General features: G+C 39.7%; 1 protein-coding gene across 1 annotated transcript; it reads left to right on the top strand.

The window, feature by feature from the left end:
* Positions 1-266: 266 nt before the first annotated feature.
* Positions 267-27,534, top strand: rpa1 (replication protein A1). The gene is made up of 17 exons (XM_022211650.2): positions 267-430; positions 833-880; positions 1,341-1,419; positions 1,857-1,965; positions 2,049-2,137; positions 2,286-2,360; positions 3,612-3,726; positions 6,418-6,520; positions 6,614-6,682; positions 7,003-7,195; positions 9,065-9,201; positions 10,401-10,549; positions 16,982-17,111; positions 19,755-19,931; positions 20,733-20,840; positions 21,110-21,196; positions 26,711-27,534. The coding sequence occupies exons 1-17, from the start codon at positions 401-403 to the stop codon at positions 26,813-26,815; spliced, it is 1,803 nt and encodes a 600-aa protein (XP_022067342.1). The 5' UTR covers positions 267-400; the 3' UTR covers positions 26,816-27,534.
* The last annotated feature ends 75 nt before the right edge of the window (positions 27,535-27,609 follow it).

Raw genomic sequence — 27,609 nt, forward strand, 5'->3', positions numbered from 1 at the left:
GTGTTGTACGTCGCTTTGGACAAAAGCGTCTGCTAAATGAAATTGTAGAATTGTAGAATTGTAACATTTTCATATTCATTGAACGCATCGTCAAAGCGTCAGACGTCATCACGTTCTGTTTGGCGCTGATTTTCTCGTAGCTGGTCTCTGGTCAGTTTTACAGAGTACACTGACGCGGTACAGTGGGGGTGCTGGCAGAGAACAAACTGACCTCAGATCTGTGAGCGGAGACGGAAGCTGAAGCGGAACACACGACACTTGGCGCGTTTGTACAAGCGGTTGGCGCCACGGACTCACTCAATGCAGAGTGTATCGTCAGGAGAAGAGAGACAGAGAAGACTGTTTAGCGAACAATTCTGATAAAGTTGTATTTTTGTTGCTAAATCACCTCTTCACAGCCATGACGAGACTAACAGAGGGCGCAATAGAGGTAAGATAGATTTATTTATTTTTTTTTTACAGTTGAACTAATATGCTAAATATGTATTTTGAAGTAAAGCTTGTTTAGGTTGAGTAGAAATGGGTGCCATTTACCGACAACTGGCGTCTTTGTTAAGCTGGAGTAGCTAGCTAGCTAGCAGTCAGTTGTTTATCCAGTAAAATGTAAAAATGTAACATTTGTCGAAGCCAGCTTAATGTTACCTTAGCATTTGTGAGTGTTCGCGTCTTTTTAAAGCATAATATGTTTGCAAAAGTCAAAATTGAGCTCCAAGTTGGACATAAGGGTTGAGTTAGCTTTGTGAAAAAGCTCTTTTCTATTAGTTTTCGGATGAAACATGGTGTTAAATATCGAATTTTTTAAGTTAAGCTAACAAAATGTTTGTGTTTACAGGCTCTGTCAAATGGCACCGGTGGCAACGATGCAGTGCTTCAGATGGTGGTGAGTAGAATTCACTGCGCTATGGCCACACAGTTTTTGTTAATGTTGAGCTCACTGCTGACCTGCTTATTTCACTTTGTCAGTTTTTTAAGGATAAAATTGCATGCACAGGTTTTGTCAGGAGTTTGAAGCAGGTTAGGAAGAAATCTGTAAAATCAAAGCTGATTTAGTCGATTATGGTGGAATCTGGGTTTGTGAATCTGCAAATATAGCAATATTTATTTTGCAGTTACAAGCTGTACATGTCTGACAGCAGCAGACTCCAGGAAATAATTCCAAACAATGTGCATCCCATTGAGACAAAAGGGGGCAAGCACAGCTGAATGTCCTTCAGTTTTTGATTGCACCATTCAAACAAAATGAAAGATCAGAGGAGCAGAATATTCAGGAAGGCAAAGCTGGATTTTTTTTTTTTTAGTTATTGTTTTTCCCTGAATGTGTTGAAAACTATCACTTGCAGAACATTCGCAAAATTGATGGAGGAAATGGTCCAGCTCGCTTTCGGGTGATGATGAGTGACGGACGGCACTCTCTGTCGTGTAAGTTTTATTTGTGTGTGTGTTTTCATTTTCTTTGATTTAAAAGAATTCAATACAAAACTGTTGCATAAATATGGAGGAAGAGCACGTTTAGATCCATAGCAGACAAAAAGATGCAGTTCTGTAACTGCTTGTGAACCAGTATTTACTTAAATGCCAAAAATTCAAAATTAAAGTTTTTTTTTTTGCATTGTACATCCCCTCAGTAAATTGCATCTCATTAAAAGTAAACTGCATTAGCATTTAAATAGCTAGTGCAATCCAGCGAGGTTTGATGGTGTGCAGAGACTCTATTAGCTTTAGACGTTGCACTTGAGACTCATTGCAAGATCAGATTGAAGACTATGGTTGTTTATAGAAGCTATTGCTCTCAAAAGTCCCTTAGTTGGGCTTCCCTTGCTTAACTTTCCCTCCCTTGTTGCTCTACGTCTTTTCAGCCTTCATGCTGTCCACCCAGCTGAACAGCATGGCTGAAGAGAACGTCCTGGCCCCAAACTGCGTCTGCGTCCTCAAGAGACATGTGACCAACATACTGAAGGATGGACGGTATGCCCATTTTTAAATACAAGTGAATACAAATTATGCCTACAAGGCTATTTCCTGTTGTTTATTGAGATGCTTCCTTACAGGCGAGTGGTGATCATTTTGGAACTTGACGTCATTGAATCTGCTCAAGAAGCTGGTGGTAAAATAGGAGATCCTACTCCTTACACTGAAGGTGAGCCTTCAGAATACATTGAGTTAATAGTGCTGCTGTGCTTAGTGAATATGCTTATAAAGCTAGACTGATGGAGATAAATATAGTTACACAGAATGGGTCATAGTGTTACTGCAGGCTGAGTGTTCATGCCAAGTCTTCCTTGCAGGTCAGGCCAGAGCTCCGCCATCAGCTCCAGCTCCTGAGAGCCGACCTCCATTGCAGCCACAAAATAGAAATGAAAGTGAGTGAAAGCTTTTATTTGAACTTTTCAGCACAAATTTAAATGTTAAGAATGTCCTTTTTTCCTGATTAACACTGTGAACATCATTCATCAATAACCACCAGATGGCAGCATTTTTCTATTGCCCATAATAATTTGGGTCACTCACAGATTTGCAGGACACAAGTAATTTTGACAGGCCCGTTGAGGAACATTTTCATTTTTAGCTTTCTCAGACCTTTCTCAAGAGTTTTTTTCCTTGCAGTGTTATTGACTTCCAGTTCTCCTGAAATATCTTGTTTCATGTCAATGCTTGATTTTATGAACTTGAACCTCAACAGCTATGAGCCTGTGTTTATGTAGAGCTGTCTCTGCTGGTCTGTGGCGGTCGTTATGCTTATATTTTTCTTTTTAAATGCACAGAATATACAAAAGAACAAACACAAAGCAACACTGGAAAATGTGGATTCCCTCTATGAATAAATCAATTTGTTTATGAAGCACAATCAGTTGTTCATGTCATGGACAAGCAGTGGATCACAGTGCAGCAGATAACTTGGACCAGGAGAGATGTGCCAACCAGCTGTCAGAGGGGTTGTACTGTCTTCTAGTGTGTGTCATAGCAGGTATTCATCCCTCTAATCTGCCGTGTGGGAATTGAGGTTGTGGCAACCACCTTCCTCATCAGCACAGTCGTTGTTCATTTCTCTGTGTGTGCTTCTTGATCTGGGGGCTTAATTACCAGAAGTGCAGTGGTTGGCAAAGTGGGAGGACTTAAGTGGACACTTTGAACTCTAATCCTCCGCGTGAGACGCACACAAATCAAATGTGCAGCGCTTGTTCAAACGGAAAATCTCAAAGTCAGGCAGCACCGCTCTCCGGGGGAAGAACAGCTCCAGTTTGTTATAGCATTTCACACTCTGCCCTGATTCTGTGAAATGTGAATCATCCTTCTCACCAAAATGCTGGATAACACATCTCCAAGTTGGGTTGACAAGATTTTTGTTTCCTGTGCGAGTCTCTCCTGCTCGTCAGACTCGAGAGTCAGCGGTGGTGAATTTGCTTTTTAACTCGATAGGGTTTTTTTTTTTTTTTTTTTTGATCAAACTTCCCTCATGAAGTGAGATAATTACGGTGATGAAGCAGTTGCAATCCAAAGAAATTGGATTTTTGTAATTTGTCTCTGATGAATAATGTATGTGCCTCTCTCTTGACTCCTCTCCATCACTGCTCTTCATGGATCATTTATTTTTCTCTTCATTCCTCCTACAGTGAACAGAGGTTTCAACAGAGACTTTGGAAAGAAGACTCTATCTTCCATGCCCAATACTCCAGGGGGCAGCTCCAAAATTGTGCCCATTGCCAGCCTCAACCCCTACCAGTCCAAGTGAGTCTGTTTGCTAATAACTGAGAAATGTAAAAAAAAAAAAATACTGCATACATGCATAATAGAAACTGCAAAATCAATCTAAAAATGCAATAACTGTATGATGAGGTAATCTACAGTAGCTCTGCTGATGTGAAGCTTTCTATTGTGAACTGACACTGTCAGACAAATGCTGAATCAACACGCCCACTGTGAAGCTTTAGTTTGTTGTCTCACATTGGACTCTATCCCAGTAGACATATTTTTTTTTCATTGTATGCTTTGCAGCATGTCTTTATTGAGCCAGACCAGATCAACCGATATGACCTTACTGCAGACATCTGGGTCCTGGTTTATATGTTGGCTGACGAAGAGATTAAAAAGAAGAAGGTCAAAGACATGCCTGAATTCAGTCTCTATATAGATCCACTATATAGTTTCACAACTTTATTTTTCAACTTTAAAAAAGCCTGCAAATGTCATCCTTAGTACAGATGGAGGTCATTACTCCTTAAAGACAATCCTTTTCAAAACAGTTTATGTTCAGAATTTTAGCTGATACATCTTTATCTGATTTATCAAACTCAAATGTCAGCATGGTAGTGTACACAGAAGCCCAGTATCGGTCAGGTTTTACTGTTTGATGTCAAACAGACTGCAGTTGATATGTGCAACTACAATGTTTGGAGAAGTTTCTGGAGGAGTCAGCCTTAAGATATGTACGTGGAATATGTAAAATGGTGCTAAAGCCTTTGTAAATGCATTTTTAAGGCAATTAGATTTTTACAACAAAATGGACTTTCATCCTGCAAGACCCCCTCTAGTGAATATAAAGATTTTTACTATGTTGACATGTACATAAGGTGTTTTTATTTATTTTTCATTGTATTCAGGAGGACCCATGAGCAAAATGAGTAGTCAGCATCTTGACTCAGCGTTTTCACCTTGATGCTGCAGTATACCGAGGACAGCCTCAAAACACATATTCAGACAGCCAAGGTTTCATACATAAACTGAAGGAACCAGTTATGTCTCCTTGTGATGATAATAAGACAACTTGTCATAAAGTAGAGTAGTTTCATAGTGTTTGAGCAGAATCATGTGCTTTAGCTGTGGCAGGTTTTGGAGCATCTGAGAGCTACACTAGGAATGCAAATTTAAAACATTTTCCTGAACTGATAGTCACCCACATTAACCACGAAAAGTCAATTGTTAAATGAAATTCAGGGGATGTTGTTTCAAATGCTGATAAAACAGTTTTTGATCACTGACACTCAAAGGTTGTCGCAAAGTCTGTTCGAAAACATGACAACTGTAAACAACCTGTAAATGAATACCGGTTTAATTCGATTATGTATTAAATAGCAAAAACAAACCTTAATTTTAAATTGCCATTCAACAGTTGGCTAAAAAAAAAAAGGTTTAACACAGCAGGCAAATTGCAGCCTTTAACAGTAAACTAACCTTTATTGTTATGAATGTAATTTGAGAAGCTTTGTGTCAAAACAATCCTCATACCTGTTCTAACAATGAAGCGACTTGTTCGCTTAAGGTCATGTTAGTCCAGCTGCTGCAAACAGCTGCTCAGCGGAAACAGATGTCCACAAATACGGTTGCATCAACTTTATCAGTCCAAGAATTCCGTCAGTATTTACTGCCACCTTCACAGTGGATTTATGCTCAGAACAGAGTGTCGCTCATACTAAATCCTTTTAGTTTTCATAGTGTTGGAGGCATGTTAGCAGCATTAGCAACTAGAGCAGCTCTCTGCTGACAGACACTCTGCTCCTGGCCTGTGTTAGCATTTTAAATTTCTAGTTTATATGTAGCGTGAGCCAGTGTGAGCTAATTAAACCAAACCCTTTTTTTTTTACAAGTTTTTGCTGCAGAATTCATCAGCACAACTGTGGCATTATCAGTAAGAAGCAAAGAAGCCCTTGCTTTATGCGATTCTTAAGGGTGGTCAGAAAAGACACCTTTAACTCCACGGAGTAAGAGGCTCCACCTGGTGGAGCATCCAGGTACTACATCAAATTTACAATAGGCTATCTGATACTTAAACTGCCTGTCCTTAACCTTCTGCCTTTTTGGTTTATATTTTGATTTGATCCATTTATTTGCAAAATAATTCATTTATTATTCATCAATTTCCAGTTATTTAGCAACATCCCAAATTGCTAGCAACAATTAAGAGTTACATTTAATCCAGTCTAAGGCATGAAGAGCTTCTTTAAAGAAATAAACTTCTAAATATGTAATTTTGATACATGAAGATGATGTTTTAGGAGTTTAATCAGTAACTGCAGAGGGAATTAAACAACACAGACCTGGGTTTCAGAGTTAATTTGTCTGTCGTAGGTGTTACTGATGAGATTACTAACGACTGTGTGTGTTGAGGAATACCAGTCGGGGCTCATATTACAGACTTAGTCATTAATGTCATGAGCTGCACCTGTGCTTGTATCTGGAATGAATTCCCAAAATGTCCCTGAAAAGACTTTTACAGAGGAGGCAAGTCAGTAATGCAGGTTTAGTGTTGTTTTTACACATTCACCCAAAGGACCAGCAGGGGGCAGATTATTAAAAGCTTGAGTTAGCGGATGAATACATGCATATATGTAGCCTGACATTTTAAGCTTATGAAGTCCTCTAAAAATGAAGAAAAATTGCATGAATTAGCTCGGACTTGTCTGTTTTTTTATATATATATAGGTGGACCATCCGTGCCCGTGTCACCAACAAGAGCAACATTCGTACGTGGAGCAACACTCGGGGTGACGGCAAGCTCTTCTCCATGGAGCTTGTTGATGAGAGTGTAAGTATTGTTGTGTAACTCGAAGATCTCTTGAAATCTTGTATTGTGTCTTGCCTGCTTTTCATATAGCCACGTTTTTCTTTTTAATTACAGGGAGAGATTCGAGTAACTGGTTTTAACCAAGAGGTGGACAAGTTCTTCAGCCTGATTGAGGTTGGGAAGGTGAGACGTTCCTCCAGATAATGATTCAGTATGTTCTAATTATCTGCCAGAACTGCCTTTCAGTGTGCTGTTCAAGACAGATTTGGCTGCAGACTGTTCTATCAACAGCTGCCAGTACTTTGTGAGTTAAAACCACAGAGACTATGAATGAGTCATCTGGCTGCACTGTACCCATACAATAAGCAGCTTATGATCATCTGCCAGCCTTTGTTGATCCCTCCTCAACTGCCTGAAGTCCTATCTTGTTTGCACCATTCAGTCAGGTGAAATGCTCCCCAGATCTGTGATTAACATGCGGTTCATCCATCTGTATGGCCCAGGTCTACTACATTTCCAAGGGCTCCCTGAAGATGGCCAACAAGCAGTACACATCAGTGAAGAATGACTATGAGATGACACTCAATGGAGAGTCCTCCATCATCCCCTGTGAGGACAGCTGTGATGTTCCCGTGATGCAGTGTGACTTTGTGTCTATCGCTGACTTGGAGAGCAGAGATGCAGATGCCATTGTTGGTAAGAAGCAACAGCAGTGCGCTTCCCCGGCCTTTCTGAACCCAACCTGTGTCATTCAGGTCCCACACAAAAGTTATAATTTATTCTCTTTTTTGTCAGACTTTATTTTGAAAGGAAAGTTGCTAAACAACCTGTGGCTTTAACTGCCTACTATCAAAGATAAAACATGTCTTCCTTTGCTTAGTGTTGAAATTTAATCAGGAAAACAGTCTGCAGAGTAGAGCTCAAGTCAGATATCCTCACTAGAAAAGAAGTCTATTGACAGTTCAATTTTTGTTAGCTTTTTCTTTTTTTTTTTAGGTTTCACAAGCTTGTTGCTGTTGGTAATTTTTGCAAGTGCTTATAGGTATTTATACAGTGAAGTGGTGGGTGAAATAAACAAATGAAGCTGCCAACTTTAAACCCTCCAAGTACAATGTTGTAACGGTGAACAGCATATTTAAATTAACCCTTTTATTTCTTAGCATTTGATTCTCAGCTTGTAGTATAAAATATATTACACAAAGTGCCAGATAGACCAAAGCTGTGCTATGGCTGTTTTTTTTGTTTTTTTTAAGCGCTCCAAAATTAAGGAATAGATAAACAACTGGCAGCATTTTCCCCTCATAGATATGGAAGCATAATTTACATTACATGAAGTGATTGAAATTTTCCTGCTGTAACCCACTAAGCTCAGCTCTATGTCTCATCACTGGGAGTCCGGCCATGTGAAACCTTTTGAGGCAAAGCTTAGGGCTCATTTTATTCCTGTGCTACATTCGTGTAGCAATTTTGTCTAATTAAAACTATATTTTTTGTTAAAATGGTGCCTTTCCATTTTATGAGACATTAATTCTCATGTTGTTTTCTATATTCTGTACACTAAACAAGACAGAGTTGCATAACACAGTGCACAGGGGAGTGATAATGTAATTGCCCATCAGTGAACATGCAGTGCATTGAACCTACAGGTGGCTCATGTTTGTGTCTTCTACAACTCCTAGTGTACAAGTGCACACTATTTTCCTTTTGGCTCTGCGAGGCCTAAACGCATTACAATTCTCTTCGGCACTGTGTGCTGCAAAAAGCACAAACCAACCAACTGATGCTCAGAGCCCAGCTCCTACTGAGGTGTTCCCAAGCACCCAATAATAAGCTATTATAAGCTGAGGATAGAATTAGTAATGGAAAGTACAGCCGGATATGCTGGGAGGTTGAGGTAATTACAGTATACGAGCAGAGAGATAAAAGTGGTATAAATAATACTGATGACAGTAATAGCCTGTAGTACAGATTGACTTTGGGGCCCGTGGCAGCACCGATGACAAAGTGAGAACTTGCTGTCACAGGTAAAAGGAGGTAAAGATAAGGAGCCTGCTTGTAATTCTTTTAAGGAAGACTGCAGCTTGTGTTGCTGTCTGAGTAATTTCCCTCCAGTTGGCATCACATTTTTTTCTGAATGCTTGTAAGATGACGAGTGGTGCTGATAATGCCACTCTCTTTAGCAAATAACTGCATGTCTATTGTGCTCGGTTGGATTAGTCAACAAACTACGCTTGACAAACAGCATTTGAAAATGGTTAAAGCCCATTTCTTGGTTTCTGTTGCCTTGAAATGAATGAATCAATAATTTCCAAGCACCATTTTAAGCTGGACCTAAAGTGACCGATTGGTATATAAAACATCAACAACATGTATGATATGTGTATGTTGGAATCAAAATTAAAGCAAATGTGATCGTAATCTTGTTGAGATATGTTGTGGTCATGACAAGCCACAATCCACGTCTGTAACCGTCCTTTCAGTTGTGAATCATTCTGGTGTGAGGCACAAAGATGCATCCAGTGACCTCTGTGATGTGCAACAACACTGATTTGTTTTTCATTACAGATGTGATTGGAGTGTGCAAGAGTGTGGATGAGATGACCCGCCTCACAACCAAGACCAACCGTGAAGTGTCCAAGAGAACACTCAATCTGATAGATATGTCTGGCAAGGTGGTGACTGTCACACTGTGGGGAGAGGAAGTGAGTATAGTCTGAAGAGAAAGCCTGAAATGTGTAATGGAGCAGAGATGTTGTGTCTGGAGCCTTTATTAATAAGTGGTGAAAATCAATACTGGGCTTGCATTGCATTGGTGTGCTTACAGTAATGATTAAGCTTTCTTCTTAGAAGGCTTCTCTTTCCAAGTATCAATCATCTGCGTACATCCATGTTCCAGTGGAACCTGTAAGACCTTATTTATTTGATGTAAGAGGGTTAAATCGTTTACTGTAAATGGCTGACTCTAGACTTAAGCACGAGCTGCTTTTTGTGGATTTTTTTAATCTTCAGTTTTGGATGAGAATTATCAGGATGGTGTTTAATTAGTAAGGTTGCTGAATGCATTTGGTGGTCACAGTTCAACAGCTCCAAAAACATTCAGCAGTGTGCACAGTGTTTAATCGAGGCAGATTTTCTCGCAATTGTTGTCTGAATACCCAGTCAAGTGTGATCCTGCTGCTGATTTTTACCTGTGGCTCACAGGGACTGTGCTGAGTTCATCTTTTTTTTTTCCTCTTGACAAGAAGCAGAGTGTTCTGTGTGTGTTTGTTTGACAGATATCCTTTTTCCAATGGGACTTGAGGAAGTACACAAGATGCATAGTTTATAGAGAACAATGGCAAAGCCAAACAGAAAGTGCTGGGAATATTTCCCCTTATACATATATATGCTACTGCCCCCCTCCTCCCTCTGTTATTGTTTTTCCTCACTTAGCATCTTCAGGCTATTATAATTAAATATTGAAAGATCACAAAACTAAAAATCGTGTAAACACACCAACAGGAAATGTGCTCACAGATGGAAGAATAAATGTGAGATGTGACTTTTTTTCCCCCTGATGCCCCTGTGACGTTTATACTTTGTCAAATATTGAATTGTTAAGGAATTCAGCACACGCTCATGTTCTTCACTGCATGAATTGTGATGTTTGTTGATCTCTTGACTTTTCATTTTGCTTCCGAAGGTTCAAAATTTCAGGTTGTCCACTTCTTTGGCTTTTTACCAAATACCTGCAAAGCTAAATTACATTTGTAACGGCCTCAGCTGTACTTTGTGTACAACGCTAATTAGCGCTGCCATGTGTGTGACTGCAGATTGCTGATCTTTATCTGCAAAACAGAAAGAAGATATCAAAAGATGAATGTATGCGACATTTTAATACCATGTTTTTGTCTTTACATAGGCAGAGAAGTTTGATGGCTCTGGACAGCCAATTTTAGCCATTAAGGCAGCGAAGCTTTCAGACTTCGGAGGTCGGTCACTCTCCGCATCCTTCAACAGCACCATAATGATCAACCCAGACATCCCTGAAGCATACAAGCTCAGAGGCTGGTAAGTGAGCCTGAGGTTCATAGATAAAGCAGTGCAGAGAATTGCTTATATGTTATAGCAGTTGTATACAAAGTGCATTTATAGCAGGTGTTAAACATGGTACCCATCTTATGCCAGACGGCCATTCTTATTTATTTCCCCCGAACAGAAGGCAGCTTCTTGCATGAAAATAATATGGTTGTAATTGAGGGATTTAAATTACAAGTTTCCATTTCCCAAGTTGCAGGAGTGCATGCTCTGATTCTCATTATCAAGATTAGCTTCCCCCATTAGCCACAATGCGGGGGGGGCACTTCAATGAAGCATTACATATAAATGGAAATCATACTTAATCTGTGGAAATGCGTTTTTTACTCTTCTAATCGCCTTTCCAGATGAAATGAAATCCCGACTAATTTCTGTATGATTATGTTGATTTGTAGCATTTCGTGTGTGTGTGTGTGTGTGTGTGTGTGTGTGTGGTTTCGACACGCTTTTCTCTCATGTTGTTTTCACTTGAACTCATGGCATTGGTCAAGATGTCGTCTTTGTCTTTAAAACAGAGTAGTTATCTGTGTACATGTAGCCATCTGTAACATGGCATAGTTAAATTTATAGTGTAAAGCAGCCACATGCAGACTTGCACGAAACTACATTAACCCAGTTAATTATTTGCCTTTCTTGCCTTGGAAGAGAGAAAAATTTTATCCTCAAGCTTTCATATGTTTTTGCCCTCGTGTGTCAGTTCCTTCATTAATCATAATTTCTTCTCCACGGGGCACAGCATGATGAAGAATAAATATGTACTGTATGCATGTTTTTTTTGTGCGCCAGATTTGAGCATATAGAGCCTTTTGTATAGGCTGGGTTGGCACGTGATTGATGGACGAGGTGGCACTCACATGGACTGAAGGGGGAGGGGGGGCTACTTAACCTCACTCCAGCACTGTGGCACACTGATTGATCTGTCCTCTTTATAGATCCTACTTAAGCAGGCTGTGTCTGACCCCTCCTCTCTGACATGAAGGCAAATGTCTGAGTTTGTGAGTGGAGATCCAATCGATTCTATCCAAAGGGTTTCATTTATTTACCTTTCAATACCAGTGGCCGCTCCACAATAAGAAATAAGACAGTAAACAGTTCAAATTTATTTTGCAGTAAGTTCTGGGCTGTGAAAAATGGGACTGCGAGCATTTGTACTCGATCAGAGGACTTGATCTGCATAATCAGAGCAGTGAAATGTGACTCTGATTTGCAGGTGGGGAAAAAGGAACATCACAAAATACGCTCAAATGTGGTTCTTTTAATCAGATATCTTGTCTAATGGTAATTTCTTTATGATAGTTTTAGTACCAGCTTCTGGCTTCTCTTTAAATTTTTAAAATTTGATTTCTCAGAAAGCCAATGACTCAAGTTTTATTTTTGTAATTGGACTATTTTACATTGGCTCGGTGATAGAAACGCTCTGCTATCAAGATCACTCCTGGGTGTTAAGATTTATTTTACCTTTACTCCATTAAATCCTGAATCACTTTTCTACACCCCAGTAGCACAGACTTTATGCACTTCTTGGGCTCTCTTCTGTTTAATGACAGATGTTTGCTCTTCACTCTCAGTTACTCCTCACTTGGACAGCCAGGGATAATCATCCTTAAATCCTTGTGTTGGTATTCAGCGCTGCAGAAGAGGGGTCGGTCCATGTGGGACAGTGGGTTTCTGCAGGTTTGCAAACGTCCACTAATGAACGGTTTAAAAGTCACACATGGAAGGAAGCCAGACCTGACTTGTTACTCTGGATCCAAGTCAATCCAAGTGACACCCGACGCAAAGACAGGATCATTATGTAGCATGTTAAGAGCTGTAGCACCGCCAGCCTCACGCTATGAAGGGGAGTAGGGAGAATACCCTCCTGAGTTATTTATTCTTGTTTTGAAGCGACATCACAGTAATTATATGGAAGCTGTTAGCATGTGTTTTCATGGGAGAGCTGCTACCTGTGGAATACATAATGCGTGTTTTGCTGTGTTGTTAAGACTGCGTCTCAGGATGGTTGCAGTCTGTGGTGTGTACCTTAATAATTGTTCTGAGAGCTAAAATTTGAATTCTGAAAAAAAATGTATTCAAATTTGAATCAATCTGTCAATAGTTATTTATTTAGGCTTGCACAAAAGAACCCAAAGCCTTTTCTCTCTAAACCAAAAAAAGGTGTCCTTCCAGTACAGCCAAGGCTGCTGAAACATTGTTTTACTCCTGTGGAGGCGTCTTAATTTGATTGTGTTTTGGCGCAGACCTCTGGGACTTGCCCAAATGAATAGTCTATCCTAGGTGGGCTCTTGTCTCAAACTCAGACACGGCATTAGTGGTGCTGCTCAGCATTTACTGGTGTGCTTTTATGGAAAGCTGAGCTGCATCCCTGTTTTGACATAGTAATTAATCTTGTAAAGATGAAAATAGCTTTAATGTCCTTTTAATAAGACTGCTGCACTATGCACCAATAATCCTGATCTTTCATTTATCCAGTCTCAGTGCATTGTTGTGCTACATGTGAATATATATCTGCACTCTCTCTTAAAACGACTTCACACAGGCTGATAACTTGACATTAAACCTACAGTAGGCTCCTCTTTGTGAATTATTTGTGTCAAATCAGACTCTGCATTCCCACTTCCATCCATCTAACTGTGCAGAAGCAGTTGTCCATTAGGTGGCAACAGCACATTTAAAGTTGGTCATGCTGCCTTCCTCAGTCACTCCTCTGTGAGCTACACTTTGTCAGATTTATTCTCAGTTCTTGATTCTGTCAACCTCAGACGTTCACCATTATCTCATTTAGTCACACAAATCCAAGCTGACATTTTCTCTGTCTTCTTATCATGACTCCGGTATTTTCCACTTATGCAGGCACTGCACATAGCTAGGGCCGTAATTATTTGACCAAGAAGCAAACAAACGTCAACACAGTAGCTGAGTGAAAACGATGCCTCATCATCGAATTGGCCGTTACTTTACCCGAATGCTTCACAATGCTGCGTCAATGAAAAAAAAATGGAATAATTACTAGCTGAATTACTGATTTATTAGCTTGAATTTAATTAGTAACTGACCTACTGAGGGATTTAAACTATATTTGGTAGCAGTGAGGAAATCTTACATTCATCCCCAAGCTGCTCTGCTGGGTCTGTTCAGTGCTGCACAAAATCATTTAATTAGCGCTATGCTGTTTTGTGCTTTTATTTTTGACAAGAGCTGCAGTATTCAGCCAATTAGTTGACAGATAAAAATGCAATCTTTTTTGATAATTGTCATTTTTCAAGCGAACTGCTAAATGTTTTGGGGTTGCAGCTTCTCCAGTGTGAGGATTTTTCTGTCATTTATTATAATAAATGGAATATCTTTGGGCTTGGTTGGACAAAACAAACACTTTGAATGTTTTCAGTTGGCTTCTGGGAATTTATAATTAACACTTGTCACTCTTTTCTAATGTTTTGTAGCCAAACAATTAGTGATTAATTGAGAAAAGAATAGACTGGTTGATAGATATTAAATTAATTGACAGTTTCAAGCACTACCTGTATTGACTGTGTATTTAAATACAGCTTCTGCAAAGTTAAGGTTTGGGTGTTTTTATATTTTAGTCTTAAGGCGTAAACTGTTGTTCTGAGAGATAATCAACTTGTCTGATAATTTTAACTTTATGCATTAAATAGCAGGTTAACAGGCAGTTCAGGTTGCCTTATGGCTGCATTATTTGAATCTATTTATACAAGGAAAAACATTATGGCATATTAATGATTTGTTCTGTTTTTCCATGATATACTTTCTCCATGGAGTTCTAAGACAAACTCATTAAAATTCAACTTTTGTGATGCACCAGTGAGAGTCCACTGATGCATGCTGAAATGTTCCTAAGGTGCAGGAATAACACATAAATGTTGGACTGCTGAATTTATGCATATTTACTCTGTTGCCTGTTTGATCTGTTCATTATGAGGAGAAATGAACACTTCGCTGTGATTTTGCCAAAATGAGAGTAAAGAAAAATATAGATTCATCTTCATTTACATAAAAAGAAGTACTATTGTGTCTTTGCTTTTGTGTGTGTGTGTGTGTATGTATATATATATATATATATATAAAGTTGCTTCAAATTCCATATCTGTCAGCATGTCAGGCACCACTGATGAAGTGGCTAACACCATGTCACACACAACATGGGGTAATCTGTGGTGTGTTTGCCAGTTTCAGCTCAGGCATGAGAGTCTTAGCCTGGAGCTGAGAACTCTACTTATGGAGAGTTTTCCCATCATCCCCTCATGGTTCCTCCTCTGACACGTCTGCTCCTGTACTGTCCTTGTTCATTGACATGCTGGCATTTGACACGTCTGTAGCATGCATATGCATGTGTCTGCAAAGCTCCAGTCAACCATCCTGGTGTTCCTGCAGATCACTTGCCTCTCTGAAGCCACTCTGCTCCAAGCTGGGATCCGCCTGCCTTCCGTTGATTGTTGCACATTTTCTGCCAGACCTAATTTGTTCCCCTTTTTTGTCTTCTTCATCACAATCACCACTTTCCATGCCATTTTGGTTTCCCTTGCTCCATTTTGTCTGTATGATGAGAAACAACACCAGAATGCTGTCACAGTGGTATCTTTGGTGCCCTTTTCAGTATCTGTCAAATCAGATGTCCAGAGCAGCCATGTGAATCATTACTGTTGTGCAGTTTTACCTTTTAGAGTGTCATGCATTTTTAATCAGCTCAGCTATGCCACTACATTTTTTTCCTCTGTAGAACATCTGTCTTAGGAGCTGTGAAGTCACGGCAGGAAGTGGCGTCTCCGTTTTGTCAGATTTGGTTTGTCAGGATATCTTCCTTGTTGGATGCAGGCACAAATAAAGCAAATCTGTGCAGGTTCAGTGGTGAGGAAGTTGGTGCCACCACAAAGGATTGCTTACATTTGTCAGTAGGAGTGGGAAATAAGCAGCCTGTGTGTTGCTCGGGCCACAGTCTGAACCGTTAATGGGGTATTTTCAATTAGTCATGCCTCCAGGAGCAAGGCATGCTCTTCTCATATTTACAGCCCAACCTCCTCATTGTGCGCCGCTCTGCCTTGTGGCCAACAGATTAGTAAGCTCCATTGATCTTTGTGACCATTTCAAACTGACATTTTTTCCCTCTCCAACTGCATTTTACCTCCACCCATCTTTCTTCTGACTGTACCTTGTGTTCCCTCTACTACTTCTTATTGTCTTCCCCGAATTACTGGGAACATTGGATGAAAATGGGTTTCTGATATCACCGTAACAGCAGTAACCTGACCCTGGCCAGCTCATCTGTCCCTCTGCTGTTGATTCATTTCACAAGCCTCTCAGCCTGCTTGCTCTCAGATGAGCCATCACTGCTTTGACAAACACAAACGGATTCTCTGCTTGGAACAAGGTTTTTTTTTTTTTTAAGACTAACTGTTAAATGGACAGCCTGCAGTGTGTTGACAGCCATGTGAGCAGCGGCGTATTGTGCCTCCTGCTCTGGTTTGGATGTGTTTGGATGAATAATGCTGCAGTTCATAAGTGGGCTTCTAAAAAGCAATATTATGACAAGTGGAAGTACTTTCGATTTGTTTTCGTCACGTTAACAGGGTGAGTTAACTTAGTTTAAAGGGGAAGCTCACAGATTTCAGACATCAGTATGTCCTTCCATAACAGCCTGTGTTTAAGGGATGAAGATTGTGGAGCTACAAACAAAGATGGGCTACAAGAGTCCCTCTGTCTCCTTAGCGCTGTTTGAGGCGGCATTAGAGGCTTATTGTGTAAGACACTGACAGGTTTTGACAAAGGAGAAGAAAACAATATTTCTGGTTGTGTTGTATTTTTTTTTTTTTAACTACTTTAACTCTTCATCAGTCAGATGATGTTCTAGGAATTAAATGCTATATTGGTGCACTGAAAACATCATGGAGCTGAAATAAGTTCAAGAATGGATGAATCAATTTAACAGAAAATTCAATGACCTCTATTTGGAAAATATATTAATAAATTATCATTTTAAGTAATATTTAAAGCAACAACGTAAAAATTTTTTTTTTTTCTCAAATGTGAATATTTTGTTTTAATCCTGTGTAATATTCAACCAAATGTCTTATTTTTCAGCAATTTTTTTGTACATAATATGCAATTCAATGCACATTTTAAATTATTTTTATGGACTGAAGGACTCGATCAACAGATTAATGGTGAATAGCCCATGTTTATATATGTTTCAAGCGCTTCACAATACATTTTTCATTCAAACATACTCACACATTAGAGCTTCCATGCAAGGCTGCCATTCAGCCCACAAAAAGATGAATGACTTATAAATTTATGTACATTGTTGGTGCCCTTTTAAAGCTGTACTTGGTTTACTGTGAAAGGGGTTAAACCTGCAGTGGATGTTAATAATTTTATTCCACGTAGGTATGACAAGGAGGGCCATGCCATGGATGGACAGTCTCTGACGGAGGTGAAAGGTGGCAGCGGGGGAGGAAGCACCAATTGGAAGTCTCTATCTGACGTGAAGAACGAGCATCTAGGACACGGAGACAAGGTACACACATGCACAGCTTTGTCTTGACACACTCAACCACTGAAGATATGGTAACCCCAGATATATTGTTATTCAAGGATGACGCTTTGAAGATATTCAAGGACAAACTGAAAGACCGCTGTTGAATCCCAAACAACAAATATGAAAGTGCTCACAGTTAAGCTGCATTTGTTAATAAAAATCCAAGGTACACACAGCAAGTCTATATCGTCTCTACAGTGTAACCTTGTCACTCTCAGCTCTGCTTTGCAAAGGCTCCTTTAGTTCACAGTCTGTGTGATGAATCTTTACAATCAGTGACTCATAAAATTACTGCACCACCAAGTATGTGTGCTTAAGTCTCATCCCGCAAGGCTTCCTCATCTTATACTGTACATTAATCCCCCCGCATTGTGGGTGTCCCCCCTTATAGTTTTGGTGTATGTTCTTGGTGAAAGTCGCATTTATCTCTGGTATCGATTCTGAAGATTACCTAGTCTCTATTCCTTTGCCCTTTTGTAATAGAATTACTGCCGTCAGATAAGTAAAGTAATTTATCTTCTTTAATTTTACCAATTATTTTAAATGTACAATGTTGAGGGAAATGGTGCTCACAGAAGTGTAGAAATTGCTTAGAGCAGAAAATGTGACCTGTACGGAGATCTTAAGGTGTGTAATTTAACATCAGTTAGCATGCTCTGCACATTAGAAATCATAACAGTATGATGAAAATGTCCCATTAAGACCAGGATGCAAGCCATTATGACGGGCCCTCAACAGGCACAGGATGGACAATTTTGCAGTGGCTGGTAAAGACAAGTGTAAAACACTCGAGGTGGGGGATATATCGGCTAGTTGAAAGCTCCAAACTACCATAGGGCCTATTATTCCATAAAAACAAAGAGGCTCAAGTGCTTGGATTAAAAATGGAGCGAGAGGCGTCTGTGAACTTCAATTAAGAGAACAATGTTTTGTTGAATGACTGCTTTTATTTTTTTCTAAATGCAGTGGTGTTCATGCTGTTTGCTGACTGACCTTGCCATACTTCTGCTAATTCTCTCCTATGGACAAAGCTATATGAATCCCAGTCACAGACAGCACTTGTCTTATCGCTCCTCTTACTGTACCCACTTCAGCTATTTGATAATCCGAAATCCAACAATGCAACCTAAATCATTCAATCTCCTTATTTTCTATTAAGTTTCGCACTATAATCATTAGCCCATTTCAGGTGAAATCCTGACAGTCTGCAGAGGCTCTCGCTCCTTCTCAGCATTGTCTGTGATAAGACCCGGGGCTGACAAAAGGAGCTGAGCCAAAGCTGTCCTCAAACCCTCTGAGACATCCCATACATGGGGATGGGGGTCAAGCTTCTCGAGACCCCACCAACCAAACTCTTTAGCGATTAATTGTCACCGTCACAAAGTCTTTGTGTCACAATCTCAAGTTTCCACATTGCTCCTGTGCCCTCCGTGACAGTAAGCGGTCACCCTCCTCCTGTTGGCTTGACACTGCATTTGTAAAATCCTGTGACAGAGGCAAGAAACAAGTGCTTCTGTCCTCTTCCTGCTGGTCAGTCACGCGCTCATTAAAGAGGTATTTACTTGACTAATTGGACCTCTTCAAAAAGTAGCAGAGGTTGATGCGTTGATTGTTCTGTAAAGCAAAACAGTCATTAAAAACAGCACACTGTTGTGTGCAAACTGGTGATTTTTGCTTATTTTGTTGCTGTCATTTAACACACTCAAGGGCTTTTTATTTATCCAAAGTGACATGGAGTATCAATTGTCCTGTTCTGGAAGTAAATTGAGGTCTAACGCATTTTGCATATTAATGGATCAGACAGCATGTGGAGAACAGAGAGAGTAAAGAACTGATTGCCATTTTGTTTTACAGATATGATCTATGTTTTGTATGAATTGCTTTCAGTCTTTATTTTTTATAGCAAACCGTAATGGACATTTTTCAAACTTTTCTGACCTCTGACTTGGTGAACAGGTGGCAGATCTGCTGCTTTGCTCCCTGACCCTTGAAGAGGCATCTGTATCCTTTATCACAGCATGCGGCAGCCTAGTCTCCTCTTTATTGTGACAGCCTGTGCCGAAGTTAGTAAGAGTGGTTAGACTTTGTCCAAAACTGTCAACTGTTAGGGTGCAACAAAGGAAAAGGCTATCACACAAGGAGAGGTGATGTGACTTATTTGCACTCAATGCAGCACATCCTGAGCTTCTTTTTGTATGCATCTATTTCTGTTCTGTGTGGATTCATGTCTGTTGTTTGGGTGTTTTATATGTCAGCTAGGAAAGTTTCTTGGAGGCTGTTTACATGCAGCGGCTTTCTAAACTTCGTCTCCTTATAAAAGCAGCATCTCCTTCGCTAGTTTGCATTTGCGTCAACCGCTAGGATTGTGGTTTGGTGTGTAACTTGTGCATCTGCTGCATAAATGTTGCCTTCTGACTGTTCTCATATATTGCTACATACTCCTGAAAATGTCATGTTAATGTTAATTTATTGCTGTTTTGTTTTTAGTTTTCAACAGTCAACATGTTTAACATAGAAACCACAAAGGTCACGAGAGTGCGAGAACTGCATCTAGCGAAGAGTAATTTTATTTGGCACTGAAGTTTTTGTTTACACGTATTCTGGTTTATTTTCCTTTTTTAGGCTGACTACTACACCTGCATAGCTACCGTCGTGTTTCTGCGCAAGGAAAATTGCCTTTATCAAGCCTGCCCGAGCCAAGACTGCAATAAAAAAGTGATCGACCAACAGAATGGCATGTTCCGCTGTGAGAAGTGTGACAAAGAGTTTCCAAACTTCAAGTACCGCCTCATCCTTTCTGTAAGTGACTCAGAACTGGTTTCCATAAAGCTTTTTTTTTTTTTTTTTGGAGCTGTGCCACATATGTACTCACACAAGTAGATATGCTAATGCACATATTTTGCATGCCTGTTTCTGCTCAGTCAGTTTGTGTTCTCATAACTAACTCTCTTTATTCATCTTTCTGTGTCCTGGAACTTGAGCCACTCTCCCTCTTCATGGCTCACTCCCTCTGCTTCAACAATGTCCCAATCTGCTCTCTGCAGTTAAATTTAGATGTGTTTAAAGCCAATTCAGCTGTTTCCGTGGGACGTTGTAATGAAGACTAATTTTAGATCGTCTCTACAATCGGTTAGAGCCATGTTGGGTTAATTGCTGCAGCTTCCAATACAGTGCCGTCGTTTTACAGAGAATGCAGGGGGGAACACACACAAAGCACGTTTCTTCAGCTTGTCTCCAAATAAGCATTTTTCTTTAAGAAAATGACAAAAACTCACTTAGTCAGCAACAGAGTAATGGGAGCCAGGCATCTGAAATAAGCGGCTTTTGTTTTGTACCATTCGCCAGTTGACATATTGTTGTTCTTCACAAGCTGTAGAATAAGCTGTGAATCTGCTTCCTCTCTGTTTATGTATGTGTAAGTGCACCTTGACTGCGTGTTTTTCCAGACTTGCCAACAGTATATATTCTGTCCACTGCCTGCTATATAAAATGAACAACACCCTCGTACAAAATGTGAGCTAGCGTACACTGGTCAGTACGTCTTCATTCATGGAACTTTCCTCTTTATTTACTGTTACTCTTCTCTGTGTTGTCCGTCAGGCCAATATTGCGGATTATGGGGACAACCAGTGGGTGACTTGCTTCCAGGAGAGTGCAGAGGCCATTCTAGGCCAGAATGCAGCTTACCTGGGGCAGCTCAAGGACTCGGTGAGACTCTTCCTTCCTGAATTTCATACTGACCTCAGGAAATGAAAAGGGCGAGAGCTAAACCTCTGGCTTTGTTATTGCAGACAACACACGCTCCTGTAGATGAATACAAATGTGTCAGACATGTGCTATACTTTGTTCCTTTCAAGCATAATTACTTTGAAACTGGTACGAGTTCTTTTTGAGTTATCACAAACATTATACTTGAGACAATGATATATGTACTAATTTTCAATTTAAAGAAAATGCGTGCTTTGTGTGTTGTTCAGAATGAAGCTGCCTTCGATGAGATCTTCCAGCAAGCCAACTTCAACACTTTTGTCTTCCGCAACAGAGTGAAGCTGGAAACGTATAATGTAAGTAAAAACGGAATTGTAATTAGTCCGATAAACCCCCAGGGGTTTGTCATTGCAGCATGCTTGGATTTACCACATGTAGAAGAGGCTGCTTCAAGTCCCCCAACTCTTTCTTTGTAGGCTGAAAGTACGTAGCGGAAACGTAGGTTCTTTATGTTCTGGCTGTGTTTTCCCCCTCTCTGATAGTCTTCCCGTTCATTACCAAAACAACCTAGCTTTCATTTTGACTGACAGAAGCACTTCTAAAAAACTGTGTTTGTCCTCGAATGCTGCTCGTTTTCAGTGGCTTTGTGAAGAGTGCACACACAGATTAGCCGCGGTCACTATTTCCTGTAGGCCACACAGATAGAGGTTTGTTTTGAGGGAAGCACATAAAAGAATTGATTGGGCTGGGACTCTGAGCAGGAAGTCTGGAGCCAAGCCAGAGGCTGCATCCGCCTTCAACACACAGAAGAGGCCACTGTGTCTGTCACATTCAGCTCAGCATCCTAACTGCCAATGGCACTGCTACAAGCATGTATTGGCTTCTGTCTCCAAACCCCATATTCTGTCAACAGAGACACCTGCAACCCCTCTTTGAGTTTGTTTTCTCCTTCTCGATACTACAAGCCAGCCATTGTGCTGTAGTCTCGCATGTTGTCGCGTGTACAGTGTTGTATAGGCTTGATGTAACACAAAGCAAGTCCTTAACAATTGATGACACTCATCCATCCTCTTGTATCACAGAGAGACCTGAGGCTTTTTCAGGCAGGGGAGGTGTAAAATTGCTGCCTCAGTCTTTTAAAATGACGACATTCTGACTTTGAGACATCGATCACTTTTGTGTTAATGTTCTTCCCGACTTTGTTCACTGATATTCAGGACAAGGATGGAGAGCGGACAGTATCAAGTGACACATAATGAACTAATAAACAACACACTAAATCGAAACTGTTATAAAAATCTTCATGTGACAGAGAAACCTTTATTCTTCAGTAAGTGGATTTTTACTGACACTAAAACTAGCTGGAGCCTCTCCTGTGTACCAAACAGTTTTAATGTTGCATATGAACTACTCTGTGTAAGCGCTCACCTGTCTCAAGAATAGACCCAGATCGATGCTGTCCTCCATGCTCTGGATAATTTATAATTATAAGTAATTAGTGTAGTTACCTCTAATTTTCCATGTGTGTAAATTTGTGCAACCTTCTCGCTTTGAAGATGCTCTTATGGAGCTTTCTGCTGTTTGATGCTGCAGTTATTTAATAAACTCGGGGAAAATAAACAGCTGAAGGACAAAAACAAAATGTCACCTCCTCTCAGTGTTTCTCAAAAACCAGGCTGCATTCATTGCAGGTGAGCGTGGTAGATCTGACGTGATAAAATCTGTCTCCGTCGCAGTAAAGTGACACTTTTATAGACGGAACCAAGTGAATGAGGCAGAATTTATCATTTGTAAAGTTACATACTTTATTGAGCCTTTTTAGTAAATTACTTGAAGTGTGTTGTGTGATTTTGGCTCACAACTGTGTGTTTTGCAATTGTGGTGTTTAAGGACCAATGTTAGTGCTGCAACGTGGAAAAATAAGCCCCCAGGTCGCTTCACACAAATAGAAGTTGGTTGTAATTTGCCTGTCAATATAAGTGCATGTGGCTTGGATTTGTTAAAAGCAATACCGCCTGGTCCGACCTAGTGAGGTTACCTTTGCGACTTTTTTCGTAAAAGTGATCTCAGTGCTCATTCAGATATGAAGCTGTCACGTTCAGATGTCCTCAGATTAATAAAAAGAAGCCCATGACTGAAAGGGCTTTAACTTTTGACAGCATTGCTCCAATGAGGATTATCTGAACAGTTGAGGGAATTATACTATTCTCATCTTTACTGAATCATGTTAATCGCTTGAGGAATATAATAAAATTCACCTGTAATGCCATCAAGATGCTAAAATAGAGTGTCAGCACATTTTAAAAGTCACTCTGGCTGGATCTTATGTTGGGAAGGTAGACATCAGGATTTTAGCCACATACACACAGATGTAATGTAAAACTGATGACAGTAAAACTGATTAGTTGTTTGAATTACATTTAATGATATTATTACTTAAACTCATGTTTGACTTGTCGAAAATTCACCCAATTCCAGCTGTGAAATAGGAGGATTTTCTGCTTCTCTCAGTTACGTCATAGTAAATTTATTGTCTTTGGGTTTTCGAAGGTTAGTGGAGCAAAATGAGAAACTTGCAGGCATCACCAGATGTTTTTAGTCACTTAATACAGAAATGAGATGACAGATGAAGGAAAAGAAAACCGTGTTTAACTTTTATTTCTATATAATACAGTGACTGTGACCGAGTTGTAAACTTGACTTCACTATACGGAATTAAAAAGACCGTGCAGTTTTGACAGGGAATTAATAGATTTATTTGACTTAAAAAGTAAATAAAATTTCATCACATTTGAGTGTTAGGACACATTTATTGAACAAGAACTTATAAACATAAAAAAAATCCAGACATTGAGAGAGGCTGCAACTGTCCAATAAAGAGTGGAGTGAACATTTCTTTTTAGTTTGTCAAGCCATAATTACTCTCACTTTGATGTCAAATTTATATATTTAAGTATTAAAGCCAGAAATCTGGGGAGTTGTTCCAAATCGAAAGCAATATTGCACACTTTAAATCAAAGCACAGATTAATTACACTGTAAAATGCGAGGTGCAGCTGGTTCATACGGGTGAGACGCATCATGTAAATTTGGTTTTGTTTTTTTTTGCCTTGAAATCAAACCTATTCAAAGTAATGTTGGTAGATGTTTGTGTTGCAACTCTCAAAATGTCAGTGAATTATTTCATTACTTTGAATGTGTTGTATTGTCAAATCTCTTGAACTTTGTCGGTTAGGACTTGACTCTGTTAAATCTACTGCTCGTCTGGAATAAAGAAGTGTCTGCTTGAGGCTGTAACATTCAAACTGTTGTGCGGGTATTAAGCTGTTGTCTCTGTAGGCTGTCTAGACATTCTAACTGATTAAAGTGTACACTAGACGATACTGATGGAAAAGAAAAGATTGAACATACAAGGCTTTTTATTGTAGCATTGTTGACACAGTATTGACAACTGCAACCTCTGTTTAAACGGAAGTAGAAATGGTTGGTGGGCTAATATCTTCTTATTTTGCCCTGACAAATCCATCTTTCTGATGTGATGTGACCATCACTAATCGTACGATTTGGAGGTTACAATGCAAGACAAGGGTGCTGAAGGAGAGAGTATGAAAGTGGTTCCTGGCACTGGTTGTCCTGAGCACTGCTGGCTTTCTGTTCCACCACAGATGAGCTGCAGCTTTCCAGGGTTGGATAAGAACCACTGGTGTAGCACTGTGCAAGGATCAAACGGGTTACGTGTAGGTTAGGGATTTAAAGCGAAGATTTGGCAGGTTTAAAGTGAGTCATTAGTTGCTGGTAAATGAGTGTCTGTGTGAATTTTCTGTCAGGTCTTCATCTCTGCTGCTCTCTTTCTAGAGGCTTTATAGGAGATAAAATACCTTGTTTTGCACGTTGGAAATGGTTAGTTTCCTTGGCTGCTGTTTGCTGCAAGTGTTCCTGGCAAGTTTAAAGCTGTTAGAAAAAGGTCAGAGCGGAACAAATTTCTATGTGTTGTTTTTTTTTTTTTTCCTTGTCATCTTGTGTATACACACGCACGCACACACACAGCTCTGGTTGCCAAGTCTAGATCAACACCCAACCGTGTGATGTTGGCTACTTACAGATGCACAAACACACACATCCTGTATACACACACCCACTCTTTGACTTGCAGCCATAGTCAACATTACAGTCAGTGTATGTAATTTATGCAAGATACTACAAACTCATAATGCATTCTTCATAATTTATTCTTGTTTGGGGTAAGGTGGAGCTTTTTAATTTGATCCTTCTTTACTTAAGTCATATTCATTGTAGGGGGAAAACAATATCATTCTACTGTCTACTGCAACCACATTAGTCCTCATAGGTGATATTTTTTTATAGTGAAAAATTTAAATTGAAGGCAGGTACAGGATTGATAGGTGTCCTTTCTAGCAGACTGCTGTGCACACTGAAGGGACTGATTGATTCAACCTCGTTAAACTGTGTCAAAATCATGTAGCGGAAATATTTATGTTGATTACCAGATGGTCACTCTTCCTGTCCTCAAATACGACTTAACCCTTAGAGCCCGATGAATGCACTTGGTGTCCAGATCCTTTCTTCTCTGTTGGATTTGGATGTGTTTGTTGCAGCAAAGTGTGACACTTAAAAATAAATCTGCACAACTTGACCTTTCCAATATTTTAGTGGCTTATCTGTGCAGCACAGCGAGGTTAAGGAAAAAATAATTAGGAACTTAAATCAAATTTAATCCGTAACAACCTTCATGCAGCCGTTTGTCCATTCATACACATTTCTCTCTTCTTTAAATTTCTCATGAACTTGTCACGATGTAGAGATTTTAAAACATGGACATCTTAATGTCTGTGCAATGCAGCCATTGATAAAAAATATCTACGCAATGGTGTGTTCTCATAACACAAGAGTGAAACCAGAGCTTTGTAAGTATGCTGTTAGATATATATTTGCACATACATTACTCATAAAGTTATAAAGACAGATCAAACTTCTGCGAAGTATATACTACTTTCTACACCCATGGTCACACTTCTAAAATCCCTGCTGCATTTTAAATTAAACAGCACAACTTCACCTTTCCAGTCAAACGAAGAGAGATTAAACAAAACCAGAAAAGGACTAATAAACAATAAAACTAATAACTGACAAAAACAAAATCTGCACCTACAACGCAGGTTGGTAGAAAAGTGAGTGATGCTCCGCCCTGTCTGGCTTCATGTCTACTGCAGATCAGCTTCCCTGACCAGTTGGCCCTGAAGAGGATGAGAGAGATGACAAAGATTAATTAATAATTAGGGAAAAAAATCCACTATTGTGAAGGTGCCTCTAACACGAACAACAAGATTTGCAACAGGATTTTCTCGAAGAAAGTGGGCGTCTATCCAAAGAAAGACGGTTTACATTTCACCCGCTTAAGCAGCATAGGATTAATGGAGACAAAATGAGTGTAACCTCTGTTTAAATGCAGAGATTAATAGCGTTGGTAGGAATGACCTTCCCCTGTCTAGACAGCTGTGGAGGTTGCCAAGGCTTTAAAAGCTGTCTTTTTTGTGTGAGACATTCATTTAAATGCCAACACAATTGTGATACCTCATTCAAACATCTCATATGAGAGAGTGGGAGATGCTTGGCTCATGTTGATAATTAATATATTGCATAAGATATGTTTTTCCTGAGCAATAAAGTCTGTTACATTTTTATTTTTCAGTTTGTGCCATGTAGAAAACACTTTTAGTAAAGGGGAAATAAGACAAGCTTTGCACAAAATGTTAAACAGTGAGAAGTGTCTTGTCCTGTGACCCTGAGTTGTACTGCGAAGGAAGTGAATGTATGTCATACAAATGGATTTTCTCATTCTTCGTCTGACAGGATGAGTCCAGGATTAAGGCCACGGTGATGGATGTGAAGCCTGTTGACCATAAGGACTACATCAAGAGGCTGATTCAGAACATAAGGAAACTGGCTGCTCACTAGGAAGCTGTGACCTTTGTGGAGTGTTTGGATTTTTCCTTGTTTGTCTTTGTTTCTGTACAGCCAACAAACAGCTCTAAATGTATTACTGTTTTTCTTCTTCATTTTCTTCCAAATGTGTGTTTAAGTTTGTAATTTTTCTTCCCCATGAGTGAATACTGATAAAGTACTAATGGAGTGACTGTTCACCTTTCCTTTGTCAAATAGTGCTTAGTGGCCTCATTCTGGGTGCTTTTTTCTTCCAGTGAACAGAACAAAAAAATATATTTTTTTCTTTTTGTTATTCGGGGAAGCAGAGCAGAGAGTGGGTCAGTAAGACACAAAGAAATCATCACTGTGTCTGTCTTAAGTCAACCAGTTGTTCGTGCATACACTGTGGTCATGTGGGGACGGTGGCTGCTTTTAAGCAGGAAACCTGAACTGCAGCTAGCGCTCTTTTCACCCTCTGACGCACACTCAAAATGGCTGGGCTGGACCTGCACATCCCTGATAAGACCGTTTACTCTCCCACTCTCTCTTTTTTTTTTTTTTTTACATTTTTTTTGTGTGCTCCGTCTCTCACATACTCGCAAACACAAGCACATACACACACAGTCCAGACCTAATCGGAAATGTACTGCATTCTGTTTAAGAAGATACAAGGTGCTGTTGGTGTTTTCAGTGCCTGTTTGGTAGTTTTTTTCCCTTTGTTAATAATCAAAAAATAAAGATGTTTATAATCACCTTATTGTCCATTTTGCACTGGATACTTGGTAGTCTGTCAGAAGTGTATTAGTAGTAATTGATGCACATAATTA

This window comes from Acanthochromis polyacanthus, chromosome 13 (assembly GCF_021347895.1).
Source record: "Acanthochromis polyacanthus isolate Apoly-LR-REF ecotype Palm Island chromosome 13, KAUST_Apoly_ChrSc, whole genome shotgun sequence".
Lineage (NCBI taxonomy): Eukaryota > Metazoa > Chordata > Actinopteri > Pomacentridae > Acanthochromis > Acanthochromis polyacanthus.

Bases quoted from the DNA above. Each gene is read 5' to 3' on its own strand.
- rpa1 (XM_022211650.2), top strand. From the start codon at position 401: ATGACGAGACTAACAGAGGGCGCAATAGAG. The intron at 431-832 runs GTAAGATAGATT...TTGTGTTTACAG, and splicing joins TAACAGAGGGCGCAATAGAG to GCTCTGTCAAATGGCACCGG. The intron at 10,550-16,981 runs GTAAGTGAGCCT...TATTCCACGTAG, and splicing joins GCATACAAGCTCAGAGGCTG to GTATGACAAGGAGGGCCATG.